General features: G+C 36.7%; 1 protein-coding gene across 4 annotated transcripts in view; it reads right to left on the bottom strand.

Annotated features, from left to right (window-relative positions):
- The window catches only part of ASAP2 (ArfGAP with SH3 domain, ankyrin repeat and PH domain 2), a 90000-nt gene that overhangs the window by 65654 nt on the left and 10187 nt on the right, over window positions 1–14159 (bottom strand). For all 4 annotated transcript variants that reach the window (XM_071741860.1, XM_071741862.1, XM_071741861.1 and 1 more), the window contains exon 2: window positions 1204–1276. In XM_071741860.1, the coding sequence (XP_071597961.1) occupies window positions 1204–1276 (73 nt within the window). The remainder of the gene's footprint in view (window positions 1–1203; window positions 1277–14159) is intronic.

Genomic DNA, 14159 nt, shown 5'->3' with positions numbered 1-14159 from the left:
GTGTTATTATGAGTGCTTGCTTTGTCAAAAGAAAGCCCAAGGGCTGACAAGTGCCTGGGTTAGTGATATTTCTGCTGCTGGAAGAGAAATGCCTTCAAATCTGGACAAGAGGCTCTTGACAAACCTGTCAAGAGTAGGCAGCATGAACTTAAAAACGAGGCAAGGTACTGGTTTTATACAATAATGGCATTGATTTCCTGCAGTTCCCTAACAAGTACGCTGATTATGAAGCATAGTTAAGCACTCAAAAACAAACATAGAACAAGCAACCAAAAAAAAACCCAAAAACCACAGAAGGGTGCCACATAAACATGCAACAGAAGACACAGCTCCAGATTAATCTGAAGTGTGACCCTCCACAATCTCCAAAGATAACCACCTCATTACATTAGGCAAGAAAGAACTTCCTTTCAATAAGCTGATAAGAATTATACCACAACATCAGTTCTTGTTACAGCCTTATATTAGAACACCAACATACCCAGAAGTTCTCAAATATCAGTGGTTTTCAAAGGTTGTATGGTATAACTATTTTGCATGTAATATGTTTTGTTATCTCTAATTGCCATGAGCTGCAAAGCGAGAACAAAAGCCAACAGAATGCTGTTTCCTATCCACAAAACCAAGTTTCTTATTCACAAAATGCTGCAGATCCACAAACACAAAAGCTTTAGTTATTTTTTGAAAGATAAACACAAAAATTCTATGAGGCTGGCACACATAAAAATGCACATGCCAACTGCTCTTTGTATTTTTATATGTGTTGTAAGACCATTATCCGACTTTGTGCATCATGACAATAAAAAATTGCAGCTCATCAGCTCTCTCTCATCATGAAGTTCTCTACGTACATTAATGGAAGCAACCAGGAAGAGTGAGGTTTCACAAAGAATTTGAGCCAATGTACCTTCCTAGCACTGTCAAGCAGTAAATTCAACCCTCCCATGCCCTCAGCTCTCAATGATACATATAAGCCTTGCCATTTCATGTGCTTGCTTAATCCCACTTATACTGATTTCAATGCATATGCAGCTTTATATGAGCTAAGAATTTCTCCTAGGCATCTTTTCTCCTCTCAGAGATACAGCTCTGTGAAGACTATATAACTATATCATTACATAGCTCTCTCTGATTCAGTAAGACAATTGATTATTTACATCATCCACTTTCAATATAAAGTACCAGGAATTATTATGTACTTACCCAGACCAGATATATTTATGGCTTTGACAGATTTCTTCATTTTATAGAGAACAGTTCGATCAACATCGAGAGCCTAAAACAAAAGAGGAAAAATTAAATGTGAAATTGTGGATGTTTTACTCTGGTAAACCTGTGCCCTGGAAACCTTCTGTAATTATGACACTATTATGTTAGTTAACTTTACTTCTGTAATTAAGGAATTATTTGATGATTGCTCACACACCCATCCATGCAACTTATTCTGTTCCCTTACCATTAATATATACACACACACACCCTTTTTTTTTTTTTTTTCTGGTGACCAGCATCACATATACCTAGTACTATCTGAAATGAAACTATTTACACATTTCTTCTTCCTATGTTAAACTGTTAAAGTTTATAACATTTCCAACCCACTGTATGTTCTGACACCGCAGAAGGAATAAGCAGCATTGCTTCCCAAGGCAGAATATTAAAAATGCAATTTTATTTCAGTTTTCATGGATAGTTCAGTTAAATGCACTTCCAACCATTTGAACTTTCTGACTGCAATGCTGAACAAAATAAACTGTATATCTCTCAAGTATCTTCTGCATGTTTTATCACTAAGCAGTTTCCATCAACACAACACAAAATTAAAGTTTAAATCCTGTCCAGAATACTCAAGTGCTTATAGCCAATTTGTTTCAATGGAAAAAGAGGAAGAAGGCAGCCATTTTGCTAACTGAAGAGAAATATGAGCAAAACCGAAAAATGTACAATTGTTTTAATATGGAGAAGCAGAATTATGGAATTCTTACACAAATCACTTCAAAACAAAAAATCAAATCAATTATTTTCCACATAATTTCACTTATATAAGTGAAAAAAGTGAGATCCTAGGACCCTATCCAATTATTTTAACACAACGAATGCAAAAAGAAATATTACCATTTATATTCATAGTATTCTTAAACTGAAGCCATTCAGACCACAAATAGCTGCCCAAAACCTTTGCAGCACTCCATGGAAACAAATAGATTTAGATGTTGCCTTAACATTAATATTTTAGTGTCATGGTACTGCTATATCCATTGGAAGTTTTACCTCCAGCATCTTTATGGGCCAAATCTGAAACATACTAGCAGAAAAAGTGCAAAGGTCTTTTCACCTGAAATTCTGAAGTACAGGGGGGGGGAAAAACCAAACCAACAAGAAAGTTTGTGAAAGTCACACATGGCTCTCTTCACCCTCTTCATCAATTTGAACTGCATTCACTGTAACAAACTTATATGGAGTGGGATCTCAAATGCTAGATTCATCACCTGTCTGGATGGGAGTACACGAAGTAAACTCCCTCATTGTGTATTCAGTGACTTCTAAAAATAACCTCAGAAAAGCACCATCCAATCAGCTGACTACAGAGGAATGATAATTTCATCAAAGGCTTCATCAAAGGGCAATTACCCTCTCAGAGACAAAGCCAAAAGAATATCTCTAAATACAAGCATTACAAATGAAAGTCCGAAAAAGAAAGTTAATGGCCAGAGACTTAAAAGTCACACATCCACTTCAGTCAGAGACTGATCTCAGATTTGTTTGTGCAGTTAATAAATTATTTCAGTTCTGCACCTGAGTTTGGGGAAGTGGAGGAAGAAAAAAGACAGCACTTCTTAAAAAAGAGAAGTGTTGGAAAGATAAACACATTGGACAAGTTATGAGCCACTTGCACTATTGTGGTCAGGGATCCAGACAGACCTAGGAACTCATAAAATCTTCCTTCTAGCCCATGGCTGTCTCAAAGAGCATAGACTCTCAGTAAAGCAAATACTTCCAAGCCCTCTTCCTCAAACAAAACAACCATTTCAGTTTTCAACTTCTCTTAGCCAGCTCCTGCTTTCATTAGGATTAGGCAATAGAAGAGCAAACCCATAATGCCCACTATGGCCTGGGTGGAACAGAAATGATAGCTAATGCCCCTAACACGCCAGTGATAACAATGAAAGCACCAAGCTATTTCAGCCAGCCACATTTCAGCCACATAAAAATTCAAAACCAGGATGACAGGGGAAAAAAAACCCACAGACAGTACTGAGAGCAGCAGAACAAGCAAAACCTAGAAGCCCTGATGTAGGGAAAATGTACAGGACTGCTGGGTCAGGCTGTCTCGAGTCCTCCCTTTACCTTTTCAGCTGTGGCAGTGCAATCGCTTTTGGGGATGCATCATAAACCCCAAGAGACAAGAACTCCCTGTCTCCTGTGATGCACAGGCAAAAAAAGACTTATTTTTCAGATGGGTCAAGTTTCCAACTCTGGCAATCAGGCAGCCCCTTGATACAACACAAGCCAAGAGAAAAGACAATGGAAATAACAGGAATGAGCAGGAAGACCAACATAGCCAGGTGCTCCTGCTGAAGAAACCTCCAGGGTGACCTCTAAACAAGAATTCGGTAGCTGCACGAATGTGGTGACCACTTCTACTACACTGTTATTTCTATCAGATACATTTTTTTTTTTAACCCTTAGCATTATATCAGTCTCACCAGATCTTCACATGTTCATTCACCACAAGAGAACAGACTTTTTAAGCTCAGTTTGTCTGGAAACTGTTACCATATTTTTCTGGTGATAGCAAACAGTGGGTCTGTAGAATGGCACTGAAACATCCAGGGAACCAAAACAACTGAAGCAGGCTAAATACTACCTTGACTAACACTAAGTTAGCTAGCTGAGGAATTGGCTCAGCTTTTAAGGTGTATTATCCATTCCGAAGCCATGGAGAACAGAAATATTATCCCAGTAGCAAAGTATTCTACCTTCGTATAAAGGCAACATGGACTCAACTTGCTCTTTCTTGCCTCTCCCAGTAAAAAAAGAAAAAAAAAAAAATTGAGGAGCTGAAGCAATTTGTGATATTCAATACTCCATGCAATTCTATTTGCATATGAAACCTAAGAGAATATTGCAATTGGCAAAATTAACAAACTGTCACAAAAACAAACTGCTTCATTCTTCAAAAATATGAGCGTTTTATTGTTCATTCGATTCACTGCTGTGATTAATGAGAATGGGAAAAAATCCAGTGGTGAAGACTGCTAAGTTGGTTGTCCAAGGGAAAATACATATATGAACTGGCAGATCAATCTGAAAAACCTAAGGAGAACAAAGTGGTTTGGCTTACCAGACAACTGCAGAATCACCACAGGGTGCCAAAGTGACACAGCCATGAAAAAGAAAAACAAAGATACAGGAGATCTGCTTCCACCAGAGACGAGGAAACTAACAAGTAGGAAAAAGAACTAAAAAATGTGTAGGTCCAAAATTTTGGTCTTGACAGCTGATGTGTCTCTCTGAATGTAACACTGGATTTTTTGATTCTGCTAAACACACACACACAAAATGGGAGCCAGTGTATGTGCTGCTTTCATCCACCAGTATGTGAGCTATGGAATGGAATAAAAAGTCTCTTGAACTGCTCTGGTTTTGTAATTAGATTACTGAGAATAAGCTGTAGCTAACTTAAAATTGCCTATCTCAAGCAGATAGCTAGGGGAAATTGGAATGTGCTCATCACACAAACATAAATAAATAAATAGAAGAAAATGCTTAAATTAATACATTTTTAAATTAAAAAGCATAAAGCTTATGATGAATGGGCTGCCTTCCTCAAACAATCCCCAGCCATCCAAGGTGTTTGGGCTGTTATCTAGGGATAATCAATAGGATTTTGTTTGGATAATGTGGCACTGATTGTCCATATTTTGCACTTGTTCAGTAACCCTGATGGACAGGCTGCAGCCTTCTCTCTCTCCTGAACGGAAAGGGTCCTACCTAAATTCCTTTCTGGTAGTAACAAAGAACTGTAAGGGATTAATTAAAAAAAAAGAAATATTTAAATTATAAGATAACATTAGAATTAGAAAAAGCTGTATTTGAACAAGCTGTGACTACAAATTGGGAAAAACAAACCCAGTTCTGGAAAGCTTTCTGAACAGAAGATAAAGGGGTAACAGATTTCTAACCATTCTCAGAGGGACCTGCGTAACTGTATGAAATATTATTATGTGGTTTCCTATTGTGGTAAGAAACTAGGCTTGCTCCTGCAGGAGGTTTCTTCTAGTCCTCTATTTCTTTGTGAAATCTTTTGATAATGTTGCATTTAATAATGGTTATGTATGCCTACAGATTAATGGACAAAATACTGAAGAGCTTTGTATCCTTAATACCATATTTTAATTTTGCTTATAGAACAAAAAATGGAGAGGGGGACTCCACTTAATCAGAAGACATCAGTGCCTACTCACAACTCATGTTTCAAAGGAGTAATTTCAGCATAAAATCTGAAAATGCTAGCTCTTGTTCATATTTCTTCATTCTTTTCTTCATCCCAATTCTTAGCACTTAGGAATCAGTTTACGAAATATAGCTATAGCTTTGTTAGGCTCTGAATTTTTAATCCTGTACTTTTTCTGAAATATACAGACACTACACTGATGCACACACACACATGCTAAGATGCTACCCTCCCTGGATTCAGCTGCTTTGTGCACTTTCATTAGTGTCCAAAGCAGTGAAATTAAAATGGCTTCTGATGCTGTATGTTCTAGCATTTCTTTTTGCCCTCTTCATATGCCCAGGAAACCTCTGAACCAGAAGAAAAGCGACCAGGTAATTTGTATGGTTGGATCTTTTTGTCCTCTCATGTAATGCTTCTAGTTTTAACTAAAAAACTTCTATGGCAAGACTGTTTATTTTGGAAACTATTTATTTCAGAGCAATGTAGTCAAAGAGGCCATGTAAATAATATTCATGGTCCCACTCAGTTTCTACTTATGAGGGCTCACGCCTCCCTCTTTTTAAAAACATTAAATATAGCTTTGATTTAGGGAGAAAACAAACAGCAAACAGCAAATTCTATACAGAACATCAGAAGTTAAATTATTGTATAGGTGGTGCTATGCAACCTTAACTGAAACATAAATTCAGAGTGTGTCCATACAATAATTTTCCACAATATTTAGGCCTTTTGTTAATTTACTTTAACGTGACTTGTAATGTTAATCTTCTGAAACCATTTTAAAGGTAAATTACTTTCTGTATCAGAATCTATGTGGTGTTGCTGCAGCACATACAGAGATCATAGAGATCACTTGTTTGACGTGTCTAAACCAAATATGCTATGATCAGTCTGGTACTGACTGATCTTGTTCTCTTAACATGAATTTCAAGGCCTCTCAATAAATGGCAAATTGGATAAAAATACATGAATGTCAGGAAATTTATTACCAAAGCTGGTGCTCATATTAGTAGTATTTTTCACAATGCATGGCTAACTTCTCTTAAAATGTCATTGAAACATGATTTAGTTTGAAAACTGTTCTAATTTACAACCTAGGGCTGCACTGTGAAAATTATTACAAAAGATGCCAAAATTTATTTGCTACGCTTGAAAAATCTGTAATTTTTCTTTTTGATTGATGTATCTTCAATTAGCTCACCTCTCCGTGCATTTACCACGCATGATCACATACACCAGAAAAAAAGCAAACCAAAACAAAAAAAACCCCAAAACAACTAAAATTACCTGCAATATGCAACTTTTTAAAAAACTAATTCATGTTGGGTTTTTCCTAGCAGTTAAGACTAGCATTTTGGCACCCATCACAAATACACTTTGGACACAATGCTTATGTATATTTCACAAGGGATTCAGTAGCACAAGTGTCAGGTGTTTGGGGTACCACAGGCTGAAAATTTCAAAATTTAAGTGATGACAAAAATACATTTCTGAGGCCCATATAGAGTGTAGAAGAAGTAATTGAAATAATAACACACATTTTTTTTTAAGTTCTATGGGGCTAAAAGGAATTTAGCAACAAGCATGTCTGTAATAGTTATACCAGGGATAGGGACAAGCATATCAAAATAAACAGAAGAAAATACAGCTTTTATGAGCACTAGAGAAGACTCAATGATCAGCAGCAAAGCTTTTTTTCCTCATGTATGAACAAGGTCCAGTTTCACTTGCCAAAGGCCAATTTCCATTTTAACTGCTTCGAAGCTTTCTACTCTGAACAATAAAATGTGCCAAGTAATTAGAACCAAACATGTCTCACCAGGAAGAAATCAGTCTGAGGTTACTGAAACTTCCTGATATGTTATTCTCCATCCTAATTTGTATGCCACAAATCTGCCTTGACACACATTGAAAAAAAAAACAACCAAAAAACCTGTTCATGTTGCCTAGAAAGATTTAAGCCCACTAGGAAATACACTGTTCAAACAGTTCATTGCTGCTTCCTTCCCCCAACCTCAAAAAAAAAAAGAACCTCAAAACTAGCAATCCAAAAATCTATATTGTCTAAATAGATCTTTGCAATATACAGGATTCTTTCTTCTGGAAGGGCTATCAGCTCAAATTAATATATTTAACACATCAGCATAAAAATTAATGTATTATTTGCTCATTTCAGTGGAGTGGGGGGAAAACAAATTTTTCTATTTTTAATTGGGTGTGGAAAAAAAAGCAGGAATGCAGAAACTAAGTAACTGAACATCCTAAAGATGATTTTGGCACTCTTCACTGAATCAAAGGGTGTGGGGAAAACAAGGACAGTACCAGCATAAATGGAGAGGCCCCAAGCTCTAGTAGTTAGATGTTCATTAAACAACTTTTATGCCAAACTTAGAGCAGAAGTCTGGGTCATTATCTTATGCAATTGTCCTCACACCAGTGCCTTATTTCTTTGTGGCTCAAAAAGTAATTATTTACATTTAATTGGGTCAGATCAACATTCCATTTAACCCAACATCCTCTATTGGTAGTGGCCAACAACAGATGTTTTGGGCAGCAAGCAAAGAAAAGCATGTTCACATCCTTTCCCAAGGATCATCTCCCAGTTCCCAGCAATCTGTTTAAAAAGAAAAGACTGAGAGAGTCTAGAAACACTACATAGTGCAACAAAATATTTTCAAGAGAAACATGAAGCCTGAGTTTTCTAACTCCAGGCAAGGGAAAGGAAAAAACTAAACCTGACTTCTATCAGCACAGTGTGAGAGTCTTCATGACTGCAGGACAGTGCACTGTGGGAAGCAGTGAGGGAGGAAGGGGAAGGAGGAGGCATCTTTGCCCTATTTTTTATTTAAAACAGTTAAAAGTCTCTTATACATTCCTTTCTTCTTACCCACAGTAGCTTCATTTTAGACAGGCTAAAATTAACTATTTCACATTTTTGGTCATTTGGATGGACTTACTGCTGAAAGTATTCAGCAGTAAGAACTGGATCTAAATTTATAAAAAGTCTCTAGGTAACCAATCACTTGAGGTGGTTTTCTCCTTTTTAAAGAAATAAAAGAGTTCATTGGAACAACAACAACAAAATGCTTAGAAGTACAGCTAAAGCAGTTGTAAAATCTGGGGAAATAAGTCCTCAAGTAATATGAAAAATAATCCTGGAGACAGAAACCTATGTGTTCTTCCCCATACTGCACATCTAATCGACATAAAAAATATCAACTTTAAATCAAAAGTAAACAATCACCTTACTCATTATATCTTTAAAACAAAATCTAATCTCACTCTCAATTTACAGAATTTGTATTAATATGGGGCTACTCGATAGCCAGAAATTTTTGTATACTTCACCATTCCACTATTTCAGTATGCCAGAGGATGCTGCAGACACTGAACACACAGAGGATCATCCTTTCCAAAAATAAAAGGATGCAGGAAGAAGTTTGGTCAATTAGTAAAAAAAAGAGAAGTGATCAAATTATTACTGAGACAATAATGAGTACACGTGACAGCAGAGCAGATATCACCTCTTGTGCTTTACTGAACTGGTCTTGCCTAAAAAGTAAGAAGGTCAAGTTTTGAATACTCATACCAAACAAGGACAATCATTTGGCTTTTCTGGTGTATCTTTACAGGCAATCTGATACTTACTGTAATTAATCCTCCCTGACTCAAAGGATCAGAGATATCCACAGACATTCTATCTCTGTTATTTTCTCTATTAGAAATGAACTGTCTCTACTGTTGGCTTCAAGCCACTTTTCTGTTACAGAAGAGAGTATAAAACATCCTAAACTGTTATTCCCCCCCAAAAAAAACCCTCTTCCCATTCTCCTACTGTTATGTCATTTCCTCCCTCCCTGTGTTAGTTTCTTTCCTAAATCCTCTCCGGTTTCCTTCTACTGATCACCTGGCACATTCTGGGAGGCACTGATACAGTGGGTGGAAAAAACCTTCACTGCATTTTTTCTGGGGCAAGGCATTCTAGAGTCTGAATATATTTTTTCTGACTGAAGAATGACAGTTATAAAAACTTCAATTCAGGGCAATTACTTTATTTGGAGTGTGCAGGTGAAGAAATTTTCCAGCACATTATATTCTACAGTAGTTCTAACAGTTAATTTGTATAAATAAGCTCTTGGGTGTAAGACGTGTCTGCTTTGGAGACTGTGAAGGTAGAGAGACAGACACAATAAAAACGACAGGGTTTAAGGCAGGATTGTCTCTGCAAAGTCCCTTTCCACAAAAGCATTATTTCTCCAGCATCTGGGTTTGTGGTTCTTGTGGGCCCACTGCCAAGGCAATCTGTTTGAACAAGCACTGGTCTATCTGGCAGGAATACTTAGTAAACACTTCAGCTCTAAAATGTTGTGCATACAGCTAAGGGTATGTGTGGTGGAAAGAGGTAATAAAAGCATTATTACCTTACCACCCAAAGCAGTGGTAAGTAAAAGGTAATTCTGTTGCAAAGGTAAAAGATGAGAAAATCTGACACTGCTGTGTGTTGTATACAAAAACACACTTGAGCATGATGACTTTGTACAACTACTTCATTTAAAAGAAAAAAAAAAAAAAAAAGGAAATTGTCTAAAAATTAGAATTCTCTAATAAACCACTTCTACCAGTGAAGAGAAATTTATAAGGTTCAGAGCCTACAAAATGTTACATCATTAATACAAGTCACTACATGATACTGTTGCTCACTGAACAAAAAAGGCGCTGCATCTGCATATTAATGATTTGATTTCCACATGCTTCCCTCTCAACAGAAATTTGGGAAGGCAACAGATACTTAAGCTGCATCCACCTATAGCGTTATCCAAGTTTTATACTTGGATATACTTAGAGAAACATATTTCCCTTCTCTTTTCATAATTTCACCACCAACATCATAGCTACCTGCTTTCAAAGACAAGATAACTGGACTTTACATACAGATCTCTAAATGAACACAATAAACTAATGGGATTACTCTTTACAGTGTCTCTTTTTTAAAGAGCGTGTAAACAAAGCTCCCTTATTTATTATTTAGTTGTTTAGTTTTCCAGATGCACTTGCCAATTCCAAATATCTATTTATCACATGCCTCAGCATCCTAAGCATCCTCAGCACCATTATGTAAAACAAAGTAACACAGATAGCAAGATAAAGTTCCAAGAGCCAAGTGAATTTTATCATCCCTTTATCCATGTCAAAATTCTCTGGTCCTCAGCCTCCAAGACGCTTCTCTAGCTTCATGTTTTTGCATTTCTGCCTGCTGTCAGCATCTATCAAAGCCCTTTATGGTTCGGAGCCCAGCTGTTGGAAGAGTCTGATCCTCACCCTGTATCACTCTACAGCATTTATGATAAGCTAGGCTGATGGATTTTCCTTTTACAGATGTCTCAATTCAGTACTCTTTTCCCTAGTATTAAATCCTTTTATAAGCCATCAGAGCCAACAAAAACTAATCTTTGCAGAACATAATGCCCTTTTATTCTGCACATGACAAGATTTTTGAATAGAGAATTTTTAGTTATTTATTGGAGTAATCGAAAAATGAAACACTTCCCAGATACTCAGAAGTTCCCATATCAAAGGTCTGATTTGGTTTTAGTAGTCTTCAAACCCTCTACTTGAACCAGGCAGGCATCTCAGTTGCAGTATCTCTAAAGTTAGGCAAATTAAATATTACGTTTTCCCTACATATGATGCTCTTAGTGTACCCTAAAAATGAAGAGTCTACAGCAACATAGCACAATCAAACCTCAAGCTTAACAAGCCTCTGAGAACTTTGTAATGGAAATAAATAATCAAACCTGTGCTACAAACCCTTTTGGCAGACATTTAAATGAAGTAGTCATTCTGAATGGGAATAAAGGCACACAAACTTTATCTAGTTCATGACACACCTAGGACCTTCAGACAGCACAATCCCACAACAAAGAACAGCAGGTAACCAGAGGGCATTCCAGAAGAGACAAAGACAAATCACCTCAAAAGTACCAAGTATTCCTAGGAAAACACTGAAGGAAGCTGTCAAAATTAGGATAAGCAGAGGTCAATAAGCAATACATCAGGCACCACTTTTCTACTAGCAGGGTGGAAATTTATGAAAGGCATCTACCTGTAACACCAGTGGTGTATTAATTACTACAGCTTACTTTTCTTCAGTGGGGAGGTATTTCCTTTTACAATTTAATACATTTTGTATAGTTGATCTTTCTGTTTCTCACATGAAAGCCCAGTGTCAAATAGTAAAACTCATTTACTCTTGAAGCACCAGAATTCTTTCTATTCTACAGTGGCTTCCAGACTTATGCCTGTGATTTTCACTCCAACCTCTCTATATTTCAGTATATAATCTTTGAAAATCTCTGCATGGTTTCTCAGTATAAATATGGTTTTCTTCATTAAAAATTAAATGCATGATAGCATAATTACAGTAGCTAATGCAAATATGAGGTAAGCAAACTTATGGCAATCAAACATTTGATAACATCAGTGTCTTCGTCTTATGGTTAAATGGAAAAAATACATTGCACTGACTTCATTTTATTGATGCTTTGTCATGCTGTAGCTTTTGGTAAAGAGTTTGAGTTCTTGTTGTATAAATGCATAAACAAAATATTAGGTCAATTTCTGGTTGGGAAAATGTTCTTAAATAAAGGAAGGCATCCAAACTGTCATATATTGTCATTGATTTTAGGTGCCCAACTAAAGAAATCCCAATGTTACAGTCTTGAATACACCAATCTTAAATTCTGCTGGAATTTCAATAGCTTTAATTTTAACTAAAATTAACAGTTCAGGCACTCCAGTCACTAAGAACAGCTTCCTAAAATTTTAACTGAATCTTAAATCACACAATTATTACTGTAGCAAACAGGAGATGTAAAACACCCATTTATATCATATTCGATGTAAAAATAAAACCTTTCCTCCCTAAGGTGACCTTAATTCTAAAATAATTAGAAGGTACATAGAAGATATTGATAAAATAATTAGCATGCCACTGAGCATTAGGAAGGTAAATTCATACACAGCTGCTACCTGGAACAAAAAAACTGAACAACAACAACTGCATTTTAAATTACAGAAGTTTGGAACAGAGATGCAGGTCCAGCCCTATCAGCACCTCTACTGTGCTCTTAAAATAAGTAGGAATGAAATGACAGAAACTGAAGTGACAAATGCCTGAATTTATGTCACCAAGCACCACGTGTCCTGGCACCTTCACCACATCCATGAGGCCTGGGGGACATTGAAGGCAAAAGCAAACACCACAACTCCATCCCTAGCATGGAGAACATGACTGAAAATATCTACATGAAAAGCTTGTAATCCACAACTAGAGCAGTTAAGCAACAGAACAGAATGAACTAAGCAAAAGAATGAATGAAACCAAGCAAAAAGCAACTTGCAAAATATTTACTATTTCATTGCTTCCTCAATGCTATGCTCTTCAGCACAGCCAGCATCCAGTCTACATTGAGCTCAAGGTGTAGGAGGACTCCACTGGTATTTTCTCATTTTGTTTAACATACACCTACAGTTCTGGAAAATGAATAAATTATTAAAAAGGTGCTTTGAAAGACTCAATACTGCCTGTTTTGCAAGTGAAACAGAGCAAGGACTCCATGTTTGCATACAGTAAGGAAATTTCCACTTATTTCTATAGCCAAACAGTAATCCTGTTCAATTGAAGGGGCTTAAATGATAAGTAAATGCATTTGTTTCTAAGTTGACTTCCCTAGAATGCAATCTAAGTTTCCTTGAAATTGCATATTCCACAAAAGAAATATTTCACTAACAAAGAAAAGAAACCATAAAACATGAGAAAGAATCCAAATATTCAAATTGTTTTGCTACTTTTTATCCCCTCCTATATGCCTTCTAAATCTAGAGCAAAGCTCTCAGGAATGTAAAAGTAATTTGTTCAGCTCTAATCACTTCAGCTGTTCTGATGTATCTACACACACACACTTAGCATAATGCCCAGACAGAATTATAGATTTCAGACTAGAACTACATTGATAATCTGATCTTTAATCAGGGATAGCTGAGGGGTCCACAGACAGCAGGTGGTTCTATACACCATACTGCTCCAAGACAATGAGGAGCAGAGCTTCAGCTCTCAGTTCTCTCTCTCTTTAACAAGTCAGATGCCAGGTTTTATACCTAAGGTTCATTCATTCATGTTAACTATTACAGCCACCTCTTAAAGAATATACTCCAAAGAAATGACACTTCATTGCACAGCATTTCACTTCGACAGTAAATATTATTGTGAAAGAGTTCACAAATTCAAAGCAGCAAATTTTTCAAATTCTGTCCAACACCTACTCACTTGAAAACAAAGCCTACTGCTCTAGAAAAGTACTGAACCACCCTGCCCAAGTTTATTTCCTGCAAAGCAGCACTGCCCATGAGAAAAAAGCTATTCCATTACATACCTCAGGTCTCCCATCAATAAATTCTTGCCCAAAACGTAAATTTTCTCTTTCCAAATAAAAATGAGATATATACAAGAGGTCGTAATGTCTACTTAGTACTTACTACTATGTCCCATTTTCTGGATATAGAACGTGCAGAACTCTTCTTCCACTGCAGGCAGATTAACAATAGGATGTAGCTGTATCACCATTACGCAGTTTTCTCCACCACTATCCCTTCCTTATGCCCCTGTCTGCCTCCACACTACACTGATTGTTTCCACATT

This window comes from Heliangelus exortis, chromosome 3 (assembly GCF_036169615.1).
Source record: "Heliangelus exortis chromosome 3, bHelExo1.hap1, whole genome shotgun sequence".
Classification (NCBI taxonomy): Eukaryota; Metazoa; Chordata; class Aves; order Apodiformes; family Trochilidae; genus Heliangelus; species Heliangelus exortis.
Note: the sequence above shows the minus strand (reverse complement) of the source record. Positions and strands in the feature narration are given on the sequence as shown.